The following is a 20,492-nucleotide window of genomic DNA, read 5'->3' as shown; positions in this document are numbered from 1 at the left end:
AAAGAAAAATGGTGATGTTGAGGAAAAGGTAATGGCTTGACTGAGCAATGGTTCTTTCATGACGCTTGGGAGAAATGTGTGTGTTTTACAGTCTTCTTATCCTTTCTTATCTTAATAACTCTCTTTACTGAGGGTAGGTTTAAGTAATTATCTTTTGCATTGAACTTGAGCGCTAGTTTCAGTGTAATGAAGTCACCTGGTGAATGCCAGGGTGAAGTTGCTCAGCTTAGACACTGTGTAAGTCCTGATGGAAGCCTCCGAGTACGTCACAGCTGGGATGCAGCTGTCCCTAGTGTAGCGCTGTGGGGTTGCTTGTGGTTTTTTTTTTTTTAATTATTCTTATTATTCTTATTTGTACAATTTGTAACCAATTCAGTTAAAAACTGGTTTTGATTTTTTTGTGTGTGGGGTTGTTTTTTTGTGTGTGTTTTTTTTTGTTTGTTTTGTTTTTTTTTTTTTTAATGTGGAACAGTTAATTATTTTGGTTGCTGAAAAAGGTAGTTCTCTATTACAAGGGTATTTTTTTACATTCTGGTCCCAATCAGTGCTCTTCCCTTCACACTAGTCTGAGTACACTCTTGCTCAGTTAAGCTAAAACCTTTTCCCAAACATAGGAACACAACACTGTTTTAAAAGTAAATAAGCACAAAAGACTACCAAATTCTCTTTGACATTGGCCTTGGTGAGCAACACCAGCTGAACTGTCTGCGGCAGCGGGGGACCAGGAAAACATCATGGGATGGATTGGGAAAGTATACAGTTTTTGACCAGACATTGGTACGATCGGCTCCAATAAATGTGGTTTTATTATAACTGAAAAACTTTTTTTGTTGGCCAACTTAAGCTAAATGGCATTTTAAAATAATCTTTTTTACTACACTTTTAATTGTCACAAAGTCCCTTTTTCCTTTTTTTTTGTGTGTGGGGGGGAAGTCATAGTGAAACTAGTTGTAGTAGATAAATTTGTCAGTAGATACTCAAGTGCACTAGTATTTTTGATGGAATTTTAGGACAGTACAATTTTTGTTTGGTAGAGACATTAATAATTAGGGTGACCAGGAGGAATCTTGATTTGAGAAACATGGAGTAGTAGAACAAGTACTTGTAAAACTGTACAGTGCATACAGAGCAATTAACTTTCAGAGAGAAATGTGTTTCCATTTTATTTACTGTAGCATTTTGAAAGCTTGTAGGATAAGAAAAGCTCATGTTAATTGAACTGTATTTGAAAATACTTTTAATTTTTCTTTCCTGGTGACTTCCAAAGATGCTAATGACAGCTGCTAAGGATATTATTCAGTGCATCACATTGTGCAAAAAATTCACTTGATTTCAGTGGGATAATACATTTAATTCTCCTTTGCTGGAAAATTTTCAATACCAGTTTTTAACATCTCTTGCTTCTTAGCATTTACTAAACAGAAGACCTTGTATATACACAAGTTTTTTCTGAGAAATTCATTTTCAAGTAGTCATGTCTTATATACTGAAATGCATGTAACACCCTCTTTCACATAGAGAATGTACTGAATCTTTTTTTCCTACATCTGAGGTCTTTCCAAAGCAGATGTTCATGTTAAAGCATAAGCTGCTCTTAGGCAACTAAATTGTACTTGATGAAAGAAAAATTTGATGAAAACCAATGGCATGGTTCTGCAGGAAGCCAGAAATGATCACATTGAACTTGCCTTAAAATAAATGGGAGGTGTAACAACTCAGAGGCTTGAAAGCTAATTGCAAATTGTTTTCATACTGATGTTTACAAATACAGTTCATATAAGAACAATCTTGCTATTTAGACTTTCAGAACACTACTTTAAATAAAATGGCTACAGTATTATTGTGACTATGTCTTCTTTACAATGTTTCTGGGATTATAAAAAGCAAACAGGAAAACTGAGCTGTAGGTAGTTGTGGGGTTTTTTGTGTAATATTTGAGGCAAATGTAGATTTAATGCTAGCTGGTATAAAAGAGAACATTTTCTAAGTTTGCAAATGGCAGGGGCAGGTTTTTATTACTGTTTTTAAGTTGAATTTTTTTTGTCTGCATTATATCTGTGGCAGATCATTGAATAGTCATGGTAGAAAATTATCACCTCATTACTAAGAAGTAATAGAAAATTCTGCAGCTTTTCAGTGTAACAGTTTTTGAAGTTAAATCATTACAAAATTGCTAAAAGGAAATCTAATGAGATACATGTAAAGAACCAAGATCCATTTGTTAGATCTAAGAAAATAAGTTTTAAAATGTAAAAATCTGTATTTTTGTTTGCATCACATTCAAAGGACCCGGGCTGTGAAGCTTTTGATATATGTAGGTAATTTATATTTGAAAATTCAGGATCCCGTTTCCAAAAGAACTCCAAGAGATTGGAAACTGAAGATCACTATTTTTCATAAGCTTAGATGACTGTCTCCTGTTAGCAAGCTTTGCATTTTCAGATTTGGCTTGGAAAACATGCACTTCACATCTGCTTCTTGCCTGTCTCAGGATGTAGTGCTGAATGAAACGAATACAGATTTTTAATTTTTTTTTAAATTGTGATTTGGTTCATCTGAGTGTATGAAGGAGGAAACATTGGATGGTATGACACAAAATGATGGACAATTTTGTTCTATGCCTGTCGTTGAGTCTTGACTAAAAAGAGGTTATCTAAATTAATAAAACTGTTGCCTGTTTTGGCATCCAGAAGGCTATTTGCTTTTCCTTTCATACTTGAATAGTTTGAAAGATGAATGCAGTTTCTGTTGAATATTCAAAATATGTGTGTTTAATTTTGAGCGTAATATTCAGCCACTTCCTTGTCTGTAGAACTTCAGCTAACACTTTGGTCTTAGTTCTAGACAATTTAGATGAGGGCTTAGTTTTTGATAGTTAGTTGTACTTTGGTGTTCTGTTGCCCATTTTTAAGCATAAAGACTATTAAGCTTCTGCTAAGCAAGAGATGGTTGTAGGCTAAGCCGTGGAAATTCAGGAATGAGGTCTCCTCTTAAATTCTTACTCCACCACTCCTAGGCATGTCGTTATTTTAGAATGCCCGTGTCTATGGTGCAAGGCTATAATATGTTCCATGTTACCTTATCTTTTATACTGTTTTCTTAACAAGGCAGCAAAATAATCTTCTGCACAGTTGTAGTGTCTTAGGTGGAGTGTAGTTTTATATAGTGTTAGGTCTGAATCAATTTTTCTTTAACTGTGTTGTTGTTGTAGGAATTTGCTCGCTTTGATACATCGAATGATAGAGTTTGTGGTACGGGAAGGGCCTATGTTTGAAGCCATGATCATGAACCGAGAAATCAACAATCCAATGTTCAGGTGCTTATTACTTTGCTTCAATTTGAAATAGTGCTAATATGCACTGCTGCTAATATTTTGCATTTTACAACTGTACAAATACTTATGCTATCTTTTTATGAGGACTGCACTTTTATTCCAGTTGTTACTAGTGTGTGTGTGCATGTTAAAAAAATACTCTATACCCACTATAAAATACATTTGTACATATATAAGACTATATAACAGATAAATCAAGTAACATTTAATATCTACTTTCTGAGGGATTGAAAGTCATCAGTGGAAGCAATAGAATAAAAAAAAGAATATAAGGTCCAGTCTTCCTGGAGCCTAATTTCTTACCTTCAACAAGAGCTGGCAGTAATTTTTCTTTGATGTCAATAGGAACAATAGGAATAAGGATTAGACTTCAGCTGACACAGTGGAGTTGTCAGAATGTCTAACTATTGCCATTAATGGAATAAAAAAGGAACCAGGGAAACACTCAATGAACTTTTAAAAATGTATCGCTTGCAGTAAGGTTAAGTGCTTAATTTTGTTTTCTATGTCCAAATTGAGAAAATATGCAGGCGAAAATATCCTGCCCATTAAAAATGGGCTGCTGGTCCCTCTGCCCCCTCCCATCTTGTTAGAGCTCTGACTGACAATTTATTGGTGGAAAACTTGGAGTCATTTAGATCTGAGCAACCCAGGTGTGTACCTGTGAGTTCCTGCACCACTTATGCAGAGGTTGCAGTTGCTCCCATAGTGATTCTTTGCACTGATGATTCTTCTGCTTTATGGTGGGGCTGCACAGTTGTTCTTTTTCTGCTTATAACTTGTGAGAGATGCGGCGCCTTGTGCCACTCTGCTCTCCGCTTTGCGGATTGGATGTGTATGTGCATGGAGCAGTTGCTTGTTCTGCACAGTGATGCTGGACGTGTACATGATTTTAGCTGTTCACCGAGTTCACTCGGTAGCTGATGTGGGATTCTGAACAGGGTTTTCTGATATTTTTTGGTGACTTCATTTAAATAATGTGTAATATGCTTTGTGCCTCTTCTTTGCTCTTTGGTTTAGGTTTTTATTTGAAAACCAGACTCCAGCCCATGTGTATTATAGATGGAAGCTTTATTCAATTCTTCAGGCAAGTAGAATTTTAGTGACAATTCGTAACTTGAAGCATAATGAAAGAAAAAGAACACCAACATAAAAATACTTTTGTTTCTTTGTAGGGAGATGCTCCAACCAAGTGGAGGACAGAAGATTTCCGTATGTTCAAAAATGGATCGTTCTGGAGGCCACCACCACTGAATCCGTACTTGCATGGGATGTCAGAAGAGCAAGAAACAGAAGCATTTGTGGAGGAACCGAACAAGAAGGGTGCACTTAAGGAAGAGTATGAACTCCCATCACTTTATAGTCCTGTTTTAACTGATAATATGCTTGTTCTTCTCCTTTTGCGTTTTTGTAGTTATAATATGTCATCCCTAAAGTGTTATCATGCTTGTCATAATATTACTTAGAAACTTAGCACCTTTTAGTTGGTCTTTTTTTGATGATACTTGCTGCTAAATATGTTGGGGATTTGGTTAATTTGTCATCATTGAATAACAAGTCTTTTCATTCCAGTTGTTATTAACCATTTAGCTGAAGGGGATTGGGAAGATGAGAGTTTTTTGCTATATATGTTCCTGTCTGCTGGTAGCACCTTTCTCAACATGGTTGACATCTCATAATATCTAAACAGTTATTACAATTTCAAACTTACTGATGCTGTTCATCAGAAATTAAAATTGGGGGCAGTTAATAAGCAGGAAGAGACAGATCATGAGTGTTCTTTGCTGTGAATTCCAGGTGTGGTAGGGATGGCTATAGCAGTGGGAATACATAAATTATTTTCTTAATTTTGCTGTTATTGTTTCAACTGTGTGCTTAGCATGGGGATTTTTTTCTTGTTTTATTCTTTTCATCGTAGTTATGATACCAGTCATGGTTCTGGAGATTTTAAATACATAATTTATTTCTTATATCTTTTTGAAAGGCTCAAAAAGTTGCTCTTTTGAGAGTGTTCTCTATGTATGGAGGTCAGGGAAAACATGAAATAATTGCTTCATATTAGCTTTCTTAATCTAATGTTTCTTATTCCACAGCAGAAATTAGTTGCATGCTTTAGATTTATCCATTTTGATTTAGGCTTAAACTAAATCTAGAAGGAGGTATTGATCTGCTTCATTAAGTAATTCTGTTATTTTTCATTGATGTCAGTATGTAGTCAAGACTGAGTGGGAATTTTTTGCACTTTGTTTATTTATATAACGTGGATGCATATGTCCATGAGTCACTGAAAAAACTCTGGCAGCATAATGTAAAAATATTTAAAATTGCTTTTGTCCTTAAGGTGGAAAAATCAGAAACATCTTTAAAGGGAAATTCCCCAAAGTATTCTTAATTTTATATTGCAAGTATTACAATTCCTGACATTTCAGACAGAGGGACAAGTTAGAGGAAATTCTGCGTGGATTAACACCCCGGAAGAATGATATTGGTGACGCAATGGTTTTCTGTCTAAATAACGCGGAAGCTGCTGAAGAAATTGTGGACTGCATTACAGAATCGTTGTCCATTCTGAAGACCCCTCTACCTAAGAAGGTGTGGAGATTTTCTATGGTCTTGTATTTGGAGGGAAGAGCTCACTTAGCAGCCTGTGCATATAGTTTCAAGCATTATTTCACAAGTTTCAGATAGCATTCAGGTTTTGTATGAAAATGTGGGCTTGAATTTAAGGATGCATTTTTCCTGTGGGATTTTGTTATATATTTTTATTCATTCTGAACCTGCTTTTGAAAATGTTCTGCCTTACTGTGAAGCTGAAAACAGCAGGATAGTCTGTTCAAATAAGGAAATAAAAATGGAAGTGCCCTGATCTGTCCTTTGTAATACTGTGTAATATCATGTTACAGTGGCTGTTACACTGTAGCATAACAGTAGGCTAATTGCCTTGTAGCATGTTTATTAACAATATGGCGGTTGTGTTACGCTTTGTTCTATTCTGGTACTTTTAGGTAGTTTGTCTTATATTCTTTCTGGAAAAATGCATATAGTTTAAGGATAATTTAGAGTTAGCTTAATTTAAACATTCTCTATTGCAGATTGCACGATTATATCTAGTGTCGGATGTGTTATACAACTCTTCAGCCAAAGTTGCCAACGCTTCCTACTATAGAAAATTGTAAGTGTAATATTTTAGGTTATTGATGATTAAAAAAAAGAATATCCTTATATTCAGTTTTGTACGTCTCTGCATGCATGTGGTTGTAGAGAAATTCACAGTTTTCTGTGAGGATACTGTTACAACACTGATATTTATGTCTCTTTTCATGAAAATGTATAAGATGTAGCATGTTAGTGCATAGGATGAATTACTTTGTAATGCCCTATGCGAGGGACCACTTTACATGGAACCTCAGAGAGGTGAGAATAATTCATGAGCCTCTTTACAGAAAAAGACTCTGTAAATAATATTCAAGCTACAGTATAGATAATAATCCATGTGAAGTTGTCAATTTTTTGATTTTTTTTTTTTTTTTTTTTTTTTTTTTTTAGTTAAAATATGTTTTTATAGTTCTCCATCAAGTTAAGAGAATTCATAAGGAGATTATGTACTTTGTTTCTAGGGTGTTGAGCAGAATTTAGGAAAAATGTCCAAGGGAGAGTGTCTTTGTCCTACTTAGGTGATTGTGTCTGTGTTCCGGAGTCTCTCTAAAGTTAGGGTGGCATGATGGGGAATATTCAGCATGTTACAAAACTCGCGCGATTGCACATGTTTCTCATTGCAGTGTGTCTTTGCTGTGACAGTTTATTTTTTGCACATTGATAGAAGCTCAAGAGAAGCTGGGCAGCTGTTACTGTGCTTTCATGGAGGGCCTCATTGAGTAAATTAGAAGGGAAATGTAACTCAGGATTTTTTAAAAATACAAGTTGAATTTTGAGACAATTATTCCGTTGTATGTAAGGTTGTAAAACTCCTTTTATCCTCCTCCAATCTTTCCAGGCTGTATAAAGAGACGGCAGCAGATGTGAAGATCTCCCTTCACAGTTCTGTTGTTGTCCAAGGTGATTTAACATGTAGTCATCTTATTTGCTTTATAGTTCAGTTCATGGCTACTATAGGGATCAGAACCTTGTGCTTTTGAGTCCTGTGTCCCAGGTATTTTAATGAATTATGTATGTCCAGAAAGCATACGTTGCAAAGTTTAACTAAAGAAATGTATATGTTTAATTCTAGTTTTGAAACAAAATTATGTCAGATATTCTCTGATCTCAATGCTACTTACCGTACAATACAAGGCCATTTACAGTCTGAAAATTTCAAGGTATGTATTTCATTGTTATTTACATGACATAGAAGTCGAATAAATAGATGTTCCTGCACAAGAGATTGCATACTATGATAGGTGGTTTAAACCTCAAGCGTCCTAATTAAGCCTTTTTTTAAAAACAAACTTAAGTTTTTCTGTCTTGCAAAGATAGCCTTGAAATTAAGGAAGAAAATGAGCATCCAGCAGCTGAGGTGTGCTGGTAGATGTACCCCTGCAGAGTTGAGACGTTATTTATCAAGTACTTGAATTGCAAAAAAGGCCTTCAAGCTTTTGGATTATTTTTGGGCCACCTCTGTTTCAGTGTCAAAACTAAATTTGAAAAGAAACTGCTGAACATAACAGCATAAAGTTACTTTTAAATATTTTTGTGATAGTTAGGCTTCATTTTTTGAGGTCTAATAAGCTGCCTGACCGTGGGTAGTTGAGAGCGATTTTTGAGATCAAGGGCTGGGCTTCTCAGCATTCTCTTGCTCAGCCTGGCTTTTCTTTCTTCTGTTTAAAACAAGGGTGTCAAACTCATTTTTGCTGGTGGCCACATCAGCCTCTTGGTTGCTGTCAAAGGGCCGAATGTAATTTTAGGACTATACGAATGTAGGAGTAGTTCAAAAGATGTCTCTACATTTCTTTTCTTCTTTTGTTTTAAAGCAGAATCTTCAAATACAGAAAAACTAACTATACTGTAACCTTTGTATTAAGGTCTTTATCCTGGCTGTCCTACCTTCTCTGCTCCCAGTAGCTCTAGACTGAGAGTCATTTGTAGTTTTCTGCTATTTTAAAACTGTTTATTCCATTATATGGTAAAGACAGGCAGTAGATTATTTTTATAGCTACTTCTCCAGCTACATTTAATGTGTCAAGCTTGAGTTGAAGGCTTATCATTTCAAATATACTTCTACCAAAAAGTGAGAGCAGGAAGATAATTTCACCTGAATAATATGAGTAAGCCCATGTTAATTTTAGTTACTCTGTTTTAGAAAAGTAAAGATATTTTCTGTTACATTTAGTAGAGACACCTGCTTTGAACGTGTGGGCAAAATAAAATTTACCATTGGGATAGGAATTGTTTACAGCTGAAATTGATAATGTAACAGGAATTTAAAGGGAAAATGGAACCAAAGTATGATTTTTTATTTTTTTTTTTAAAAGTACTTCCTATAGACATAGTTTTGTAAATTTACTAGCCTTGCCCAGTATGGTATCATTGTAATATGCTCTACTATGGAACTACTTAGGAGTAGCTGTCTACAGTAGTAGTTCTCTGTGGTGTATTTCGGATCACTTAAAGTTTCTTAGTACAAAGTTTTTAGCATTTTTTGTCCTATTGCTTCTAGCAACGGGTAATGACGTGCTTCCGAGCGTGGGAGGACTGGGCCATCTATCCAGAACCATTTCTCATCAAACTACAGAATATTTTCTTGGGGCTTGTAAATATCATGGAAGATAAAGAAACAGAGGTGAGTGACCATGGCAGTGGTGGCATCAGATGGTGAGGACATATGTGTAAATACAAAATAGGGCTGGCAAGCATAATTTTGATAGCTCTGTTAGGGTGAATAAACCTTTTTTTCCTCTGAATCATTGCTCTTAAATACAGGTGTAACAGATATTTTCAGATGCAAATACTGTTTAATCTGCTTGTGCATTTATTGCTTGTAAATCAGGTGCTGTGATGGAGTTAAATTGTGAAACCATTTCAGAGCAAGGAGTAGTGCAGAATAATAGGTATTTCCTTTGTATTGGAAAGACTGTAGTATGTGTCTGTGAGTTTTGAGTTAGAATTTCAGGCATTAGTTTTAATTCCTAGATAGCTTGAGATCTGGCTATCTGAATCATCCAGTTCTTTTTGTGTGTGTCACGCTTGGATGCAGTAGAGCCATCTGAGCTTGCTTCGAGAGGAAGGTTGTGACAGGTCATTTACACTGGTGATATTCTACTTGGACCTTGGCCGTGTTGTATTAGAGCAGTAAGTTGCAAACTTTCTAGTTGTGCTACAGCATTTATCTTAGTTTGTTTTGTTTTGTTCTTTTGTTTTTTGATAGAGGTTATTTTAAGCGGGGTATGTAGTGAGTTTTAGTTATTGCATAGTGACATGTATAAATTATTATTCAGTATTTTGAAGCTCAATGCTTAAAATTTCTAAAATGCCATTAGCACTGAGTGAACGTGTACTGATCTGTTTACAGTTAGGTATAAATATTGTTTAAGAGAATTGAGACAGTGAACACTAATAAACCGATGTATGTTTAGGATAAGTTCTCTTTTTTTGAATATAGTTATTGCAACGCTTCCAGCACATTGTGGACAATTCCAAATTCTTGCTTATAACTTTTTGTAGGAGGATATTGTCATATTTTTCCTCTGCAATAAGCAATTGTACTAGATAGCAAAAATTGGTAAAGTTGAGTTTTTTGGATTGTAGGTATTTTTAAAACTAAAATGATAATTTTAAAAATTTTAAAATGGTAATTTTAAAAATGACTAAATTAATAATTGGAGAAGTAAAGAAAAGCAATGTAGATTTGTTATTGAAATAACTATTATTTGCTTTCAGGAAGTACCAGATGATCTCGATGGTGCTCCCATTGAGGAAGAGCTTGATGGTGCTCCGCTAGAAGATGTGGATGGAATTCCGATTGATGCTGCTCCTATTGATGATCTGGATGGAGTCCCAATTAAATCGCTGGATGACGATCTTGATGGAGTTCCTTGTACGAAACGTTTCAACTTTACTTTCAGTTTGAATCTTTAATTTTTGATGATGCAGCATGTAGCTTTGCAAAATGTTGAATTGATTCATTTCAATTTGTCCTCAGAAGAGCTAGTTTAAAAACTGCTTTTAAATTGTTAGTGCTTCAGGGACACAGTAGGTGTCTTCTGGTGTTTTGCACATCAGGTTCCAAATCCCAATTTATTTTCTTTGCAAATAATGAAATGGTATGATGTGCTTCAGTATTTAAATCAGGTTTGTGTATTATGATTTTTTCATTTGAGCTTTTGAAGAGCTTTGGAAATGATTTCTCTGTCTCTCTTTCGATAACAGTGGATACGGCTGAAGACCCAAAAAAGAATGAGCCGATATTTAAGGTTGCCCCTTCAAAGTGGGAAGCAGTGGATGAATCTGAACTGGAAGCTCAGGGTTAGTTTTCAAAGTATATATTAAAATAAAACACTTCCCTAAAGTAACCCAAAAGCTTGAAGTCATCTGTTTCGTGATTATATTAAATTGATTTGTTTAAGAGTGTTAATATGATTTCTGTAGTAATACAGTAGGATTTTAAGTTGTAACTTCTTTTTTTGGCTGTAACTTCAGTGAAGGAACGAATGTATTCTGGTTTTGTTATTTTACGTCAATAACCTACCAACCTTTAAAAACAATTTCCAGTTCATTAAGAATAAATATTGAAAAAAAAATCTGGGTGTGCAGTTGGCAGTCTTTCTCAATGTTTGTTTGCAGGGTAAGATTTTACAAACTGACAAATATTTGGCTGCTTTTGAAGGATTTAGTGAAACATGAAATGCAGTGTAGGTTAATAGCTCTGTATATAGTAAATATTTGGATAATGTGCACTGTTGAGTACTCCTATGAAATAGAAAGTCTTTATTAAGTTCTAGATGTTGCTAAATATTATCACATTGTAATCTTTATATCTACAAGTACTACTTTTCAGGTTAAGCGACAGTTTTTTCTGTTCTTACAATTATCTTATCGTCTCTTCTAGCTGTTACTACTTCTAAGTGGGAGCTTTTTGACCAACATGAAGAATCTGAGGAGGAAGAAATTCAAAAGTAAATACTTTTTCATTCTGATGAAAACATATACATTTTCTGCCTCTAAGGTTCAGTGTCTGTGAAGCTCCCTGTAAAAGAGATATCTTTTTATAAGAGCAGAACAAAAATGAAATTTTGAGAGTAAGAAAGTAAGAAAATGGAGAAAAATTGGGTTTTTAGTACAGCGTGCTTTCAGCCCTCGTAGATATTTTCTAACATGATGAATTGCATGCACCTTTTGGTAGAGTTGTTAACCATAATCTTTAAATTGATGCTGATTTGATAACTTAATGTCAAATAGTAAGAGCTCAGGTGGTATCTTACGGTTTAGAAATCTTGATGTCAGATATGTATGAATGTATCTAAATCTCTGCCTTTTGCTTTTGAGACAAACACCATGGTTACTTTTCTCATGTAGATGTTTCCTTGGAGGCTCATAAGCTCCACACCATCTGTTGATTTTGGGCAGTCTTTAACTTTGTTCTTTAGGCGATTGAGAGCGTCTGTTAGTAATGCTGTAAATATCTTACCACATCATATGTAGTACGGCAGCACTCTAGTGGCCAGTCTGGGAATATAGTTTTGAATATCTGCCATGTCTCAGGTTTGTCTCCAAAATCCAAAAATGCAGTAAATTTTATTCTTTTATAAAACTTACTGTATCTGAAAAGCTCAGCTACGGCTCCTAAAGAGATTTTGATGAGGTAGGGCACTTGTTTTGTAGCAGATCTAGATATGGATTGGGTGACTGTAAGTTTAAAGAATTCTTCTGCATGCTGTGTATATGAAAAGTATATATATATCATCTGAGTAAGAAAACCTAATGATTTAAGTTAACGAAATTACGAAGCTATCTGTTTCACAGATGGAGACTGTTTTGTAGTTTCAGGCTTTTACATAACATCTTAATAGATTTCAAATCATAGAAACTAAGTTGGAGAGGTAGCAAATTTTGTAACAGATAATTGTCTTTTATATATATATTGGTTAATTCTTCATGTTTTCTGTAAAGTCAAGAAGAAGAAAGTGAAGATGAGGAAGACACCCAGAGTTCTAAGTCAGAAGAGCAACACATGTATTCCAATCCCATTAAAGAAGAAATGCCTGAATCTAAGTCATCAGTCAAATATTCAGAAATGAGTGAAGAAAAGCGTGCCAAACTCCGAGAGATAGAGGTCAGTATGTGGTGTTCTGTGCCACCCTTCAGTATCTTTCCAATCCTCCCACCCCTGAGTTCTCTACATATAATAGGGAGTTATTTTTACTGAAATAATTATAGTCCTGTTATATAGTGTGTTTTTCAGTCCGGTGTATTTTTATAGAGGTTTGTTTGTTTACAGCCTTGCTTTGCCTTGTTTTGGCTTTCAAAATAATGCAGGAAGAAATGAAAAATTGAGTTGGGGGACGTTACATGGTGAGGATTATTCTTCTCTTTCAGAGTCCTTTTTCAGTACCACTGGTAGCCTTAGATTTCTTGGGCTCCTCTACACTTCCCTCCTCTGGGCAAGCAGGAGTCACTTTTGGATGTGGCCGTAGTCCTATGCCTTTCTTGTTCTCTCTGTCTCTTGCCTCGAAGTGTCTGTATTTTATTGCATTTAAAAGTTGCTCCTTTCACTGTGTCAGCCATCAAATGAAGTAGATGCAACAAAACTGAGTAGTCCTGGAAATCAGGCATTTTAATTGGAGATGTACGTGCAATGTATAGGGCTCACTTGTTCTTTAATCCTTTTTCCAAGCATAGGTGTGTTAGGGCTGATGAGCGCAGATTCTGATGTCTTCATGCTGGCTTCTGAGCTTGTGGTTGACTGAGATGGTAACTGTAACTTGAGTTTAGCATGAGCTGGCAGCAAAGCCTTTTTGTCACACAGTGCCATGCAAAAATTTAAAATTGCATGCAACTTTCCAGCTTGTGTTCATTATTGAAACTCATGATACATTGAATACTGAAATTCTTCTATGTTCTATTCATTGCATTAAAATGATATTAAGAAATGCTAAACTACTTGTTGCAGTTGTAGCATCTCCAAGTGACATTATAATTCAGGTAATATTTTGAAGGTGGAATTGTGGCTGCCTACCTATTTATGCTATAATGTGCTGGTTAGCTAAAATCAGACATAGCAAAGGCCCATAATATTATTTTAAAATATTATTGCTTATACATCTTAAAATGTCACAACTGTTGTTTCTCCCAAATATGTTTCTGTTTAATAATTCAGATTGTTAAAATTAATGGACTGTAACTAAGCAGTTAGAAACCTCTTGCTTTATGTAGCAGTTTGAGAGTTCACGATTCATACCCATTTGAAGCGAGTAAATTCTGAATTTGAGAAGAGCTAAGTGTGATTTATGTCTGACTTGACTCACGATGGCAGTAGTTCTGTAGCATATATTTGATGTTAGACTAACGGAAGCGAAACTAGTTTTCATCTTTCTGTGATAATGATTGTAGCAGTTATGGAAAGGGCTCCTTTCAGATTGAGTATTTGTTTTGTAGATTTGATCCTGGCAGTCATGGAGGCAGATTAGGAAGTGATTTACTTGAACCATTGTCAATTTTACACTGCACAAGTGTTGTAATTTGTTTCCTAAATGTATCCCATCTGTAACTGTTTTAGGTGGTAAATATTTCAGGTTTTCAAGTGCATGTTGCCATCTTTATTCCTTGTGGTAACTAAATTACCATCTGAGTTTCAGACTTTTAGAATCACCAGAAAAGGATTGTAATTTTTTTTCATTTTCAGAGTATTTCAGACACTATGTAGAAGTACTTAAAATGTAAAATTTCTCCTAAAGTCTGTCATCAACAGGAAAGTACTCCCTGTACTACTTTAAAGCATTCATGCTCAAAGGTTCTTCTTAGTATGTAACCAGCGCCTGCCAAGGAACACATCCATTATTAAATTTGAGGGGAGGAACTGAGGAAAAACAAACAAACAGAAAAAAAAACACAGCAAAAAAGCCCAACAGTTACCAGCTTTAACAATTATGCCACTGTTAAAAATGTCCTGTAAAATCTTTGGCAAAAAAACCTGCAAAGTCTGATTGTCAGTTTACACAGTGACTACCAGGGAAGCTGAAACACATTTTTTTAATGCATTTTTTGGAAATCCATGCATGCAAACAGCAACTCTTTTTCTTGGCACACTGAGCAGTCAGCTGGGAGAGGAAAGTGCGGTAAGAAACAAGCTTTGACTACAGCCATGTGACCGGAAGGAGGTTGTTAATGCTTTGTTCGCCTGCCCCCAGACCCCTGCTAACCTTGCTGAAGTATGAATTCTTTCTGGAACTTGGCAAGAGCAGAGCTTTTTTAACACCAAAGAACAGTGATTTCTTTATTGTTCTTTTTTAAATATGGAAAGATTAGCGCTTTGCTTTTCATTATAACTCAAATCTCAGAATGGTCTTTACCAGTACTGTGCATGTGTATCTTCTCTTTCCCTGCCCCAGGGACGTATAAAAGAAACGTGTGTACCTCTTTGTAAAGAGACCTCAGTGCCATGAAGTGTTAGAAAAATGGGAATTTTATGTTGCCTAAATTATTCATTAAGCGTTTGTCCTCAAAGTGTACAAAAACTCATAGACAAAATGAAGCAGCATTGTCCTCTGTGTGTTCTGGATTTCAAGGCCCTGTATACCTTTGTCAAGAAATTGAAATTCCATACAGTTTCCATTCTTTCCTTCTCAGATTGTGGTGCTTAGTATGCAGAATACTCCCTGTTACATATTTGTTCATCAAGTCATAGGAGATATCTGAGGCTTGTAACCATCACTAAAAGAATATAACCCTTCGGTCTTTGTAGTCTGTGGAGGTTTCTGTACCTTGCTCATTTGTGGCCACTGCAAAATTATAACAAGATGTCTAAATATCGTACTCATTGTGGCTTAATGATAGCAGATGAGACAAATTTGCTCTTGCTTGGCGAATAGTTTTGTTGTTTATAGTAGTTGTTCATTAGAAGATAATAACTATCTTAATTCAGCAGTTTCTGGTCTATTTTTGAATGTACTTTTGTTTTACACAAAGAAAAAAGCGAGGAATCTCTTAGCTCCAAGACACATGGCATCCTGCGAGTGTGGCGGAGCATGCCAGATGTCTGTTACCGTTGAAGAGGTATTTCACGTGTGTACACCAGTGTCTCTGTCATCTGTTGTTGATAACACCGTAGGTGCAGAAATTCCACTGCTCATAGACTCACTGGAATACTCAGGCTTTCAAATAAATACTTTGCTTTTGGCAAAATCTAGGACTTGTTGCAGTGAGGCTGCTTTAAGGAAAACCAAAACACTTTGGTTTGCTAGGATGTCTCTCCTGTCTGTAATCAGTCTAGATTTGAGTGCAATTACATACAAAACACAAATTGCTATGTTTCATCAAGCATCTGGTGATACCTTCCTAGTTAATCCTAGTATGTAGCATGCAGCTAATTTACCTCAAATAAGTCGTGTTTGAACCTGGCTGCTTACGTTCTGACCTGTGCACATGTGGAATAACCTTTTTTTTTTTTTTTTTTTTTTTTAATTTCCCCTGAAGACCACTGTGTGTGGACTCAGACAGTATCAGCAGAAGTTTAGAAAACCAAGAACAGGTTTTGAAAATAGATTCATTGTGGGCAAGGGAGGCTGCTCACAGCAACACCTGCTTGTGTCAAAATGCAAAAAGCTATGGGCAGGGCTTTAGTTTACATCAGTCTTTGGTTCCTATGAATCATCATAGCAAGATTTTACTCTTGTCTGTAGCTTGCTGCTTACTGGTTAGTCTGTAATCAAGACCTCAGCTTCTAGGAATGGCTGAATCTTTTAAGCTCTCAATGAGAGGGACAAATTTCAAGTTGAGAACCAATAGACAATAGGCATGTTGTAGAGCTGTTTATCTTGAACTTATGAGAGATACCTCCTCATGGTTAGTGAAAAATATGGTCCATGCATTGGAGTGTTTAGTAGAGGTTGTTCACAGGAACTCCAGTGGTATTGGACAGTTCTGCATTGCAGTCTCTGAAAACCTCTGAACTCTCTCTAGCCTGGGAGGCTGCTGTGTCTTAAGAATTCAGTATTGCAAAGTTTTGGCACAGGGTTTTGAAAAATTTTCCCCTTCTATATTACCAAGTGTATTAATGACTCCGAGGTAGCCTAGATACAATGTATCCACTCCTAAGGATGAACAGGTTTAATAATCTTGTCTGTTGGACAGGAATAATTAAAGAATAACCAATTTAATGAGAATATATTAGTTCTTTCTAAAGGAAAGTTTATGAAGTGAAATGCTTAGAACATTAATCCCTAGATGCTTAAGCAGATTTAAGCCTAAGTTTTAAGGATCTCTTTCTCCTGAGGGTGTATCTGGAACTGCATGATAGGGGTATAAACATCATATATTCTACAGGAAGAGATCAATAGAGTGTTCACTATGGCAAATATGCTATGAATGGTAATGTGGTGAAGGGAGATAGCCAAACATGTAAGTTTATATAGTAATTCTGAGCAGTAGAATTCTTTAGAGAATTCTTTCCTGGACTTTGGGACCTAAGTAATTCCTTTTCTTTTAAAACATAGTTACAGTGGTGATGTTTTGGAGCATGTAGCAAAAGCTGTTATATGTGGTGGCATAGGATGAGTGGATCTAACTGCTCACCTCTGCTGAAAGGGAACATCCTGATCCTGCTTGTGAGCTCTGGCACCTGCTCTTTCTTCCCCTGAGCCAATACATCTCACAAATGCAGGGAAGAAATATTGAAGGCAAGGAGTATGATTCTGCTGGATTAGTGCATTGATCTGGCTTGTGGAAGGCTCAGCCAACCACAGCAGCTGCTGAAAGGGCAGATGAAGGGGAACCCCTTGTTTGGACTGCAGGAGTGGGGAAGGAAGGTGGAAGAAAGTGATCTTTCTGTAGTGAGCTATTGATACCATTTTGGCGTTCTGTAACACTTAATCTCCTTTTCCAGGGAATGTACTAAAGCCGATTTCCTCTACCCACAGCATCTTTCTAAAATCAGCCAGTTTTCGTGGGTTTGAAGGGTGACACAGGAGTATGCAGAAGAGAGATCCACTGAGAATTGGCGTGTAAAAGACCACAGCTGTCTCAGGAGATCATATGGTGACAACGTAGTTGGAGCCTGGGGAGGTGTTGAGGCAATGGTTAGTGTACAGGCTTTCCTATGGTCCTCTCTAGGCATGTGCTTATGACCACCTTTCCCCCACCTCTGCCCACAGGTATTGGAAAGGTGACATGCAAAGAGTTTCTCTCGGCATTTTACGTTTCATGCCAGCGGTGGGTTGTGTGACATGCATGGAACAGGCTGCTAGAAGTTCAGCTTTTCTTTGCATCCAGATTAGTTTATTAAGTCAAGTAAAGCCTGTTGATCGGATTCCTAGTTTTCCTTAATTTCTTTGGGCTATAGACTTGTGGATCCTTGCTTTCAAAATATGATTAAACAGAGATAGTGTCACAGCTTTGTTGGCTAAAAATGTCAAGAAATGAAAATGAAATCTTGTGGGGGTGTGGTGGGGTTTTTTCCTTTTTTTTTTTTTTTTTCTGGTGGTCGTTTGTTTGCTTTTTAAATTGTCTGGTTGATTTAATTGAGAAAATGAAGTCGAAGTTTTGTGAGCGTCATGGGCGTGTTCATACCTTCTAGATCAGTTCAGCCTCCTCTTTACTTGCTCTGTTCAAAATGAGCTATGCAAGCAGCTAGTGGCCTTGGAGTTTACATGATGGTAGAGAATGCAATCTTGATTTCTTACCAGAACAGGCGGTGCAGGGAGACACTTAATATATGGTTCCAAGAGGTATTCCTGCTTTTGAAACTTCTGCATTTGAAGGGGGGTGGGGGCATTTAAAAAATGCCTTTATAGAAACTGGAGTGGTATGTGAACAGTTGATGTCAGTTTTTCGTTGGCTGCTATTTAGTTGGCTGAATTATAAGCAAAAATGAAAAATGCTGAAGCACAGATAGAACATACTCTGTAAATGGGGGAGGTAAGCAGAACATTAGTCAGAAATTTACCGTGGTACAAGATAGCAGAGTTATTCCACTGTGTTCTGTGTTTGAGAATAAAATGAAAAATATGTTGTTGGCATAAGCTCTGTAAATGAAGGGGAAGTGGATCCTGTTCAGAGTAGTGCTTATCCCTGCCTGGGTTTTCTATTTCTTAACATATTGGTTCTTGTGATTAGTTTGTTTTTGTGAGCAAAATGCTCAGTCAGTAATTGTAAGGGCTGATTACAGTATATGATATCTTCATATGCAGCCCAGCTTCCTACTTTTGAGAAGGAAGAAAAAACTTTAGGGTTTGATTTTGTGCCTACTTCATAATTAGGGAATTGAGGACCTGGAGAATAGGAATCCTTTCAGATAATCAAAATGAACACAGCTGCAAAGTCTTTTCCTCTGTGTGTTTTCAGTGTGAAACAGTTAAATATTTCTAAAGAGAAAAATGTTTTGTGTGTTTGCTAAAAATGAAACCTCAAGCACTGGAGAAATATACTTGTATATACGACTGCGTAGGAAATGATTAAACCAGGAAATAAAGAGAGATCAGGGCATAAGCATTTGGAAGAGGACTGACAAATACAATGTGACTTATTACCAAGCTCCTCCACACCACCCTGAAAAAGAGACACCTCCTCATACAAAAAAATTGAAGGGTTGTTTGTAAAAGGCTGTGGCAGTAAGGATAAAAAATTGACAAGTGTTAAGAGATGTGAGTGAAATTTTCTAATGAGAATCAACTTGGAGAAAGGTTTTACTTTGTCTAGGCAGAAAAAATAACCATGTGCAAAAATTCTGATATTTGCTTAACTATGTGACTCAGTTAAGGATATTATTGTAGTAGATTTAGTGTTACATTTAGCAGCACTAGCGAGCTGAATTTTGTTGCTAAGCTTGACAGTACATGAAAGAGTATTATGGTAGTAAAAACAAATTACTTCAAATCATTCTCTCTGTGCAAACAGCCCTGAAGAGGAGATGCATTTGTTTTATGTAGTAATTATTTCAGTAATTTGATTTTAATATTTGGGGTTGAATGGAAAAAAGTCAGTTTCTGAAGTAAAACTTGGAGTAGGCAAGAGAAGTTGAAACGATGTATTAAGACACCTGCAGCAAATGGTCTCATTTTAAAAGAAAAAAATGGGTAATGGTCTGAGAAATAGAAGGGTTCGATGTTCTAATGATGGAAACAAAATTTAGTAAAATAACAGACAAAAATCCCTTTATTTTTATTTCTTAACATGTCTGTAAACAACTGCAGGTGCCTGGAGACAAGTCTGTGGTTTTGTTGCTTTGATCCAGTTTAAATAAAGTTAGTGTCTTTTTGTGCACAAATTTGTATCGAAAGAATGAAAAACAGACTATAAATCATGGAAATTTCATTTTCAGCCACCTGCCTAACTGGATAATCATAAGCCAAATAACCTAATGGTCAGTATTATTTTCACAGCTTAAGGTGATGAAGTTTCAGGATGAGTTAGAGTCTGGGAAAAGACCCAAGAAACCAGGCCAGAGTTTTCAGGAACAGGTTGAACACTATAGAGACAAGCTGCTCCAGAGGGTAAGAAATGTTCTTTGTTTGGCTCTGATTCTGTGATAGGCTTCTGTTGAGTTTATCAAATGTAAGGTGGCATTAAGCGTAACAACACATGCTTCTCGTTAAAATTCTACTGCAATGTCAAAGTGCATGTCTAAATCCAAATGCTTTCTGCAGGGTAGATGTAATCTCTCTTTTTAGTCAAAATAATGTATTTCACACTGTGCAGATGGATATCATTAGAATGTATTGAAACCTTGAATAGGTCACTTCTGGATCTACTACATAAACCAACCTGTTAGGTGTGGGAAAGGGAGAGCTGTCAATTGAAGATGTTCATCAGACTTTTCATTTTGCTTTTAGCAATTGATCCGTTGTGCTAAAGGCTTCCAAAGAAAGAGAAAAAAATAGTATTAAGCAGCATATGTGCTCCTGATTCTCCAGTGTCTTAAGATTTCCTGGATAATTCCAGCTCGCACTGTCACCCAAAAGTGAATAATTCTGTACCATTTCATTGCCGTTTTCAGTAGTCCTCTCTGGACTAT

General features: G+C 36.2%; 1 protein-coding gene across 6 annotated transcripts in view; it reads left to right on the top strand.

Annotated features, from left to right (window-relative positions):
* The window catches only part of U2SURP (U2 snRNP associated SURP domain containing), a 48,310-nt gene that overhangs the window by 20,979 nt on the left and 6,839 nt on the right, over nucleotides 1-20,492 (top strand). For 5 of the 6 annotated variants that reach the window (XM_082057234.1, XM_082057233.1, XM_082057232.1 and 2 more), the window contains 12 exons: nucleotides 3,212-3,316; nucleotides 4,355-4,421; nucleotides 4,510-4,673; nucleotides 5,764-5,926; nucleotides 6,427-6,506; nucleotides 7,563-7,650; nucleotides 8,988-9,110; nucleotides 10,208-10,364; nucleotides 10,697-10,792; nucleotides 11,376-11,442; nucleotides 12,437-12,599; nucleotides 19,861-19,971. In XM_082057234.1, coding sequence (XP_081913360.1) covers nucleotides 3,212-3,316; nucleotides 4,355-4,421; nucleotides 4,510-4,673; nucleotides 5,764-5,926; nucleotides 6,427-6,506; nucleotides 7,563-7,650; nucleotides 8,988-9,110; nucleotides 10,208-10,364; nucleotides 10,697-10,792; nucleotides 11,376-11,442; nucleotides 12,437-12,599; nucleotides 19,861-19,971 — 1,384 coding nt within the window. The remainder of the gene's footprint in view (nucleotides 1-3,211; nucleotides 3,317-4,354; nucleotides 4,422-4,509; nucleotides 4,674-5,763; nucleotides 5,927-6,426; nucleotides 6,507-7,562; nucleotides 7,651-8,987; nucleotides 9,111-10,207; nucleotides 10,365-10,696; nucleotides 10,793-11,375; nucleotides 11,443-12,436; nucleotides 12,600-19,860; nucleotides 19,972-20,492) is intronic. The other variant, XM_082057235.1, reaches the window with a different exon arrangement.

This window comes from Streptopelia decaocto (genome assembly GCF_964273445.1).
Source record: "Streptopelia decaocto genome assembly, chromosome: 6".
Taxonomy (NCBI): Eukaryota; Metazoa; Chordata; class Aves; order Columbiformes; family Columbidae; genus Streptopelia; species Streptopelia decaocto.
This window is presented reverse-complemented; position numbering and strand designations above follow the sequence as displayed.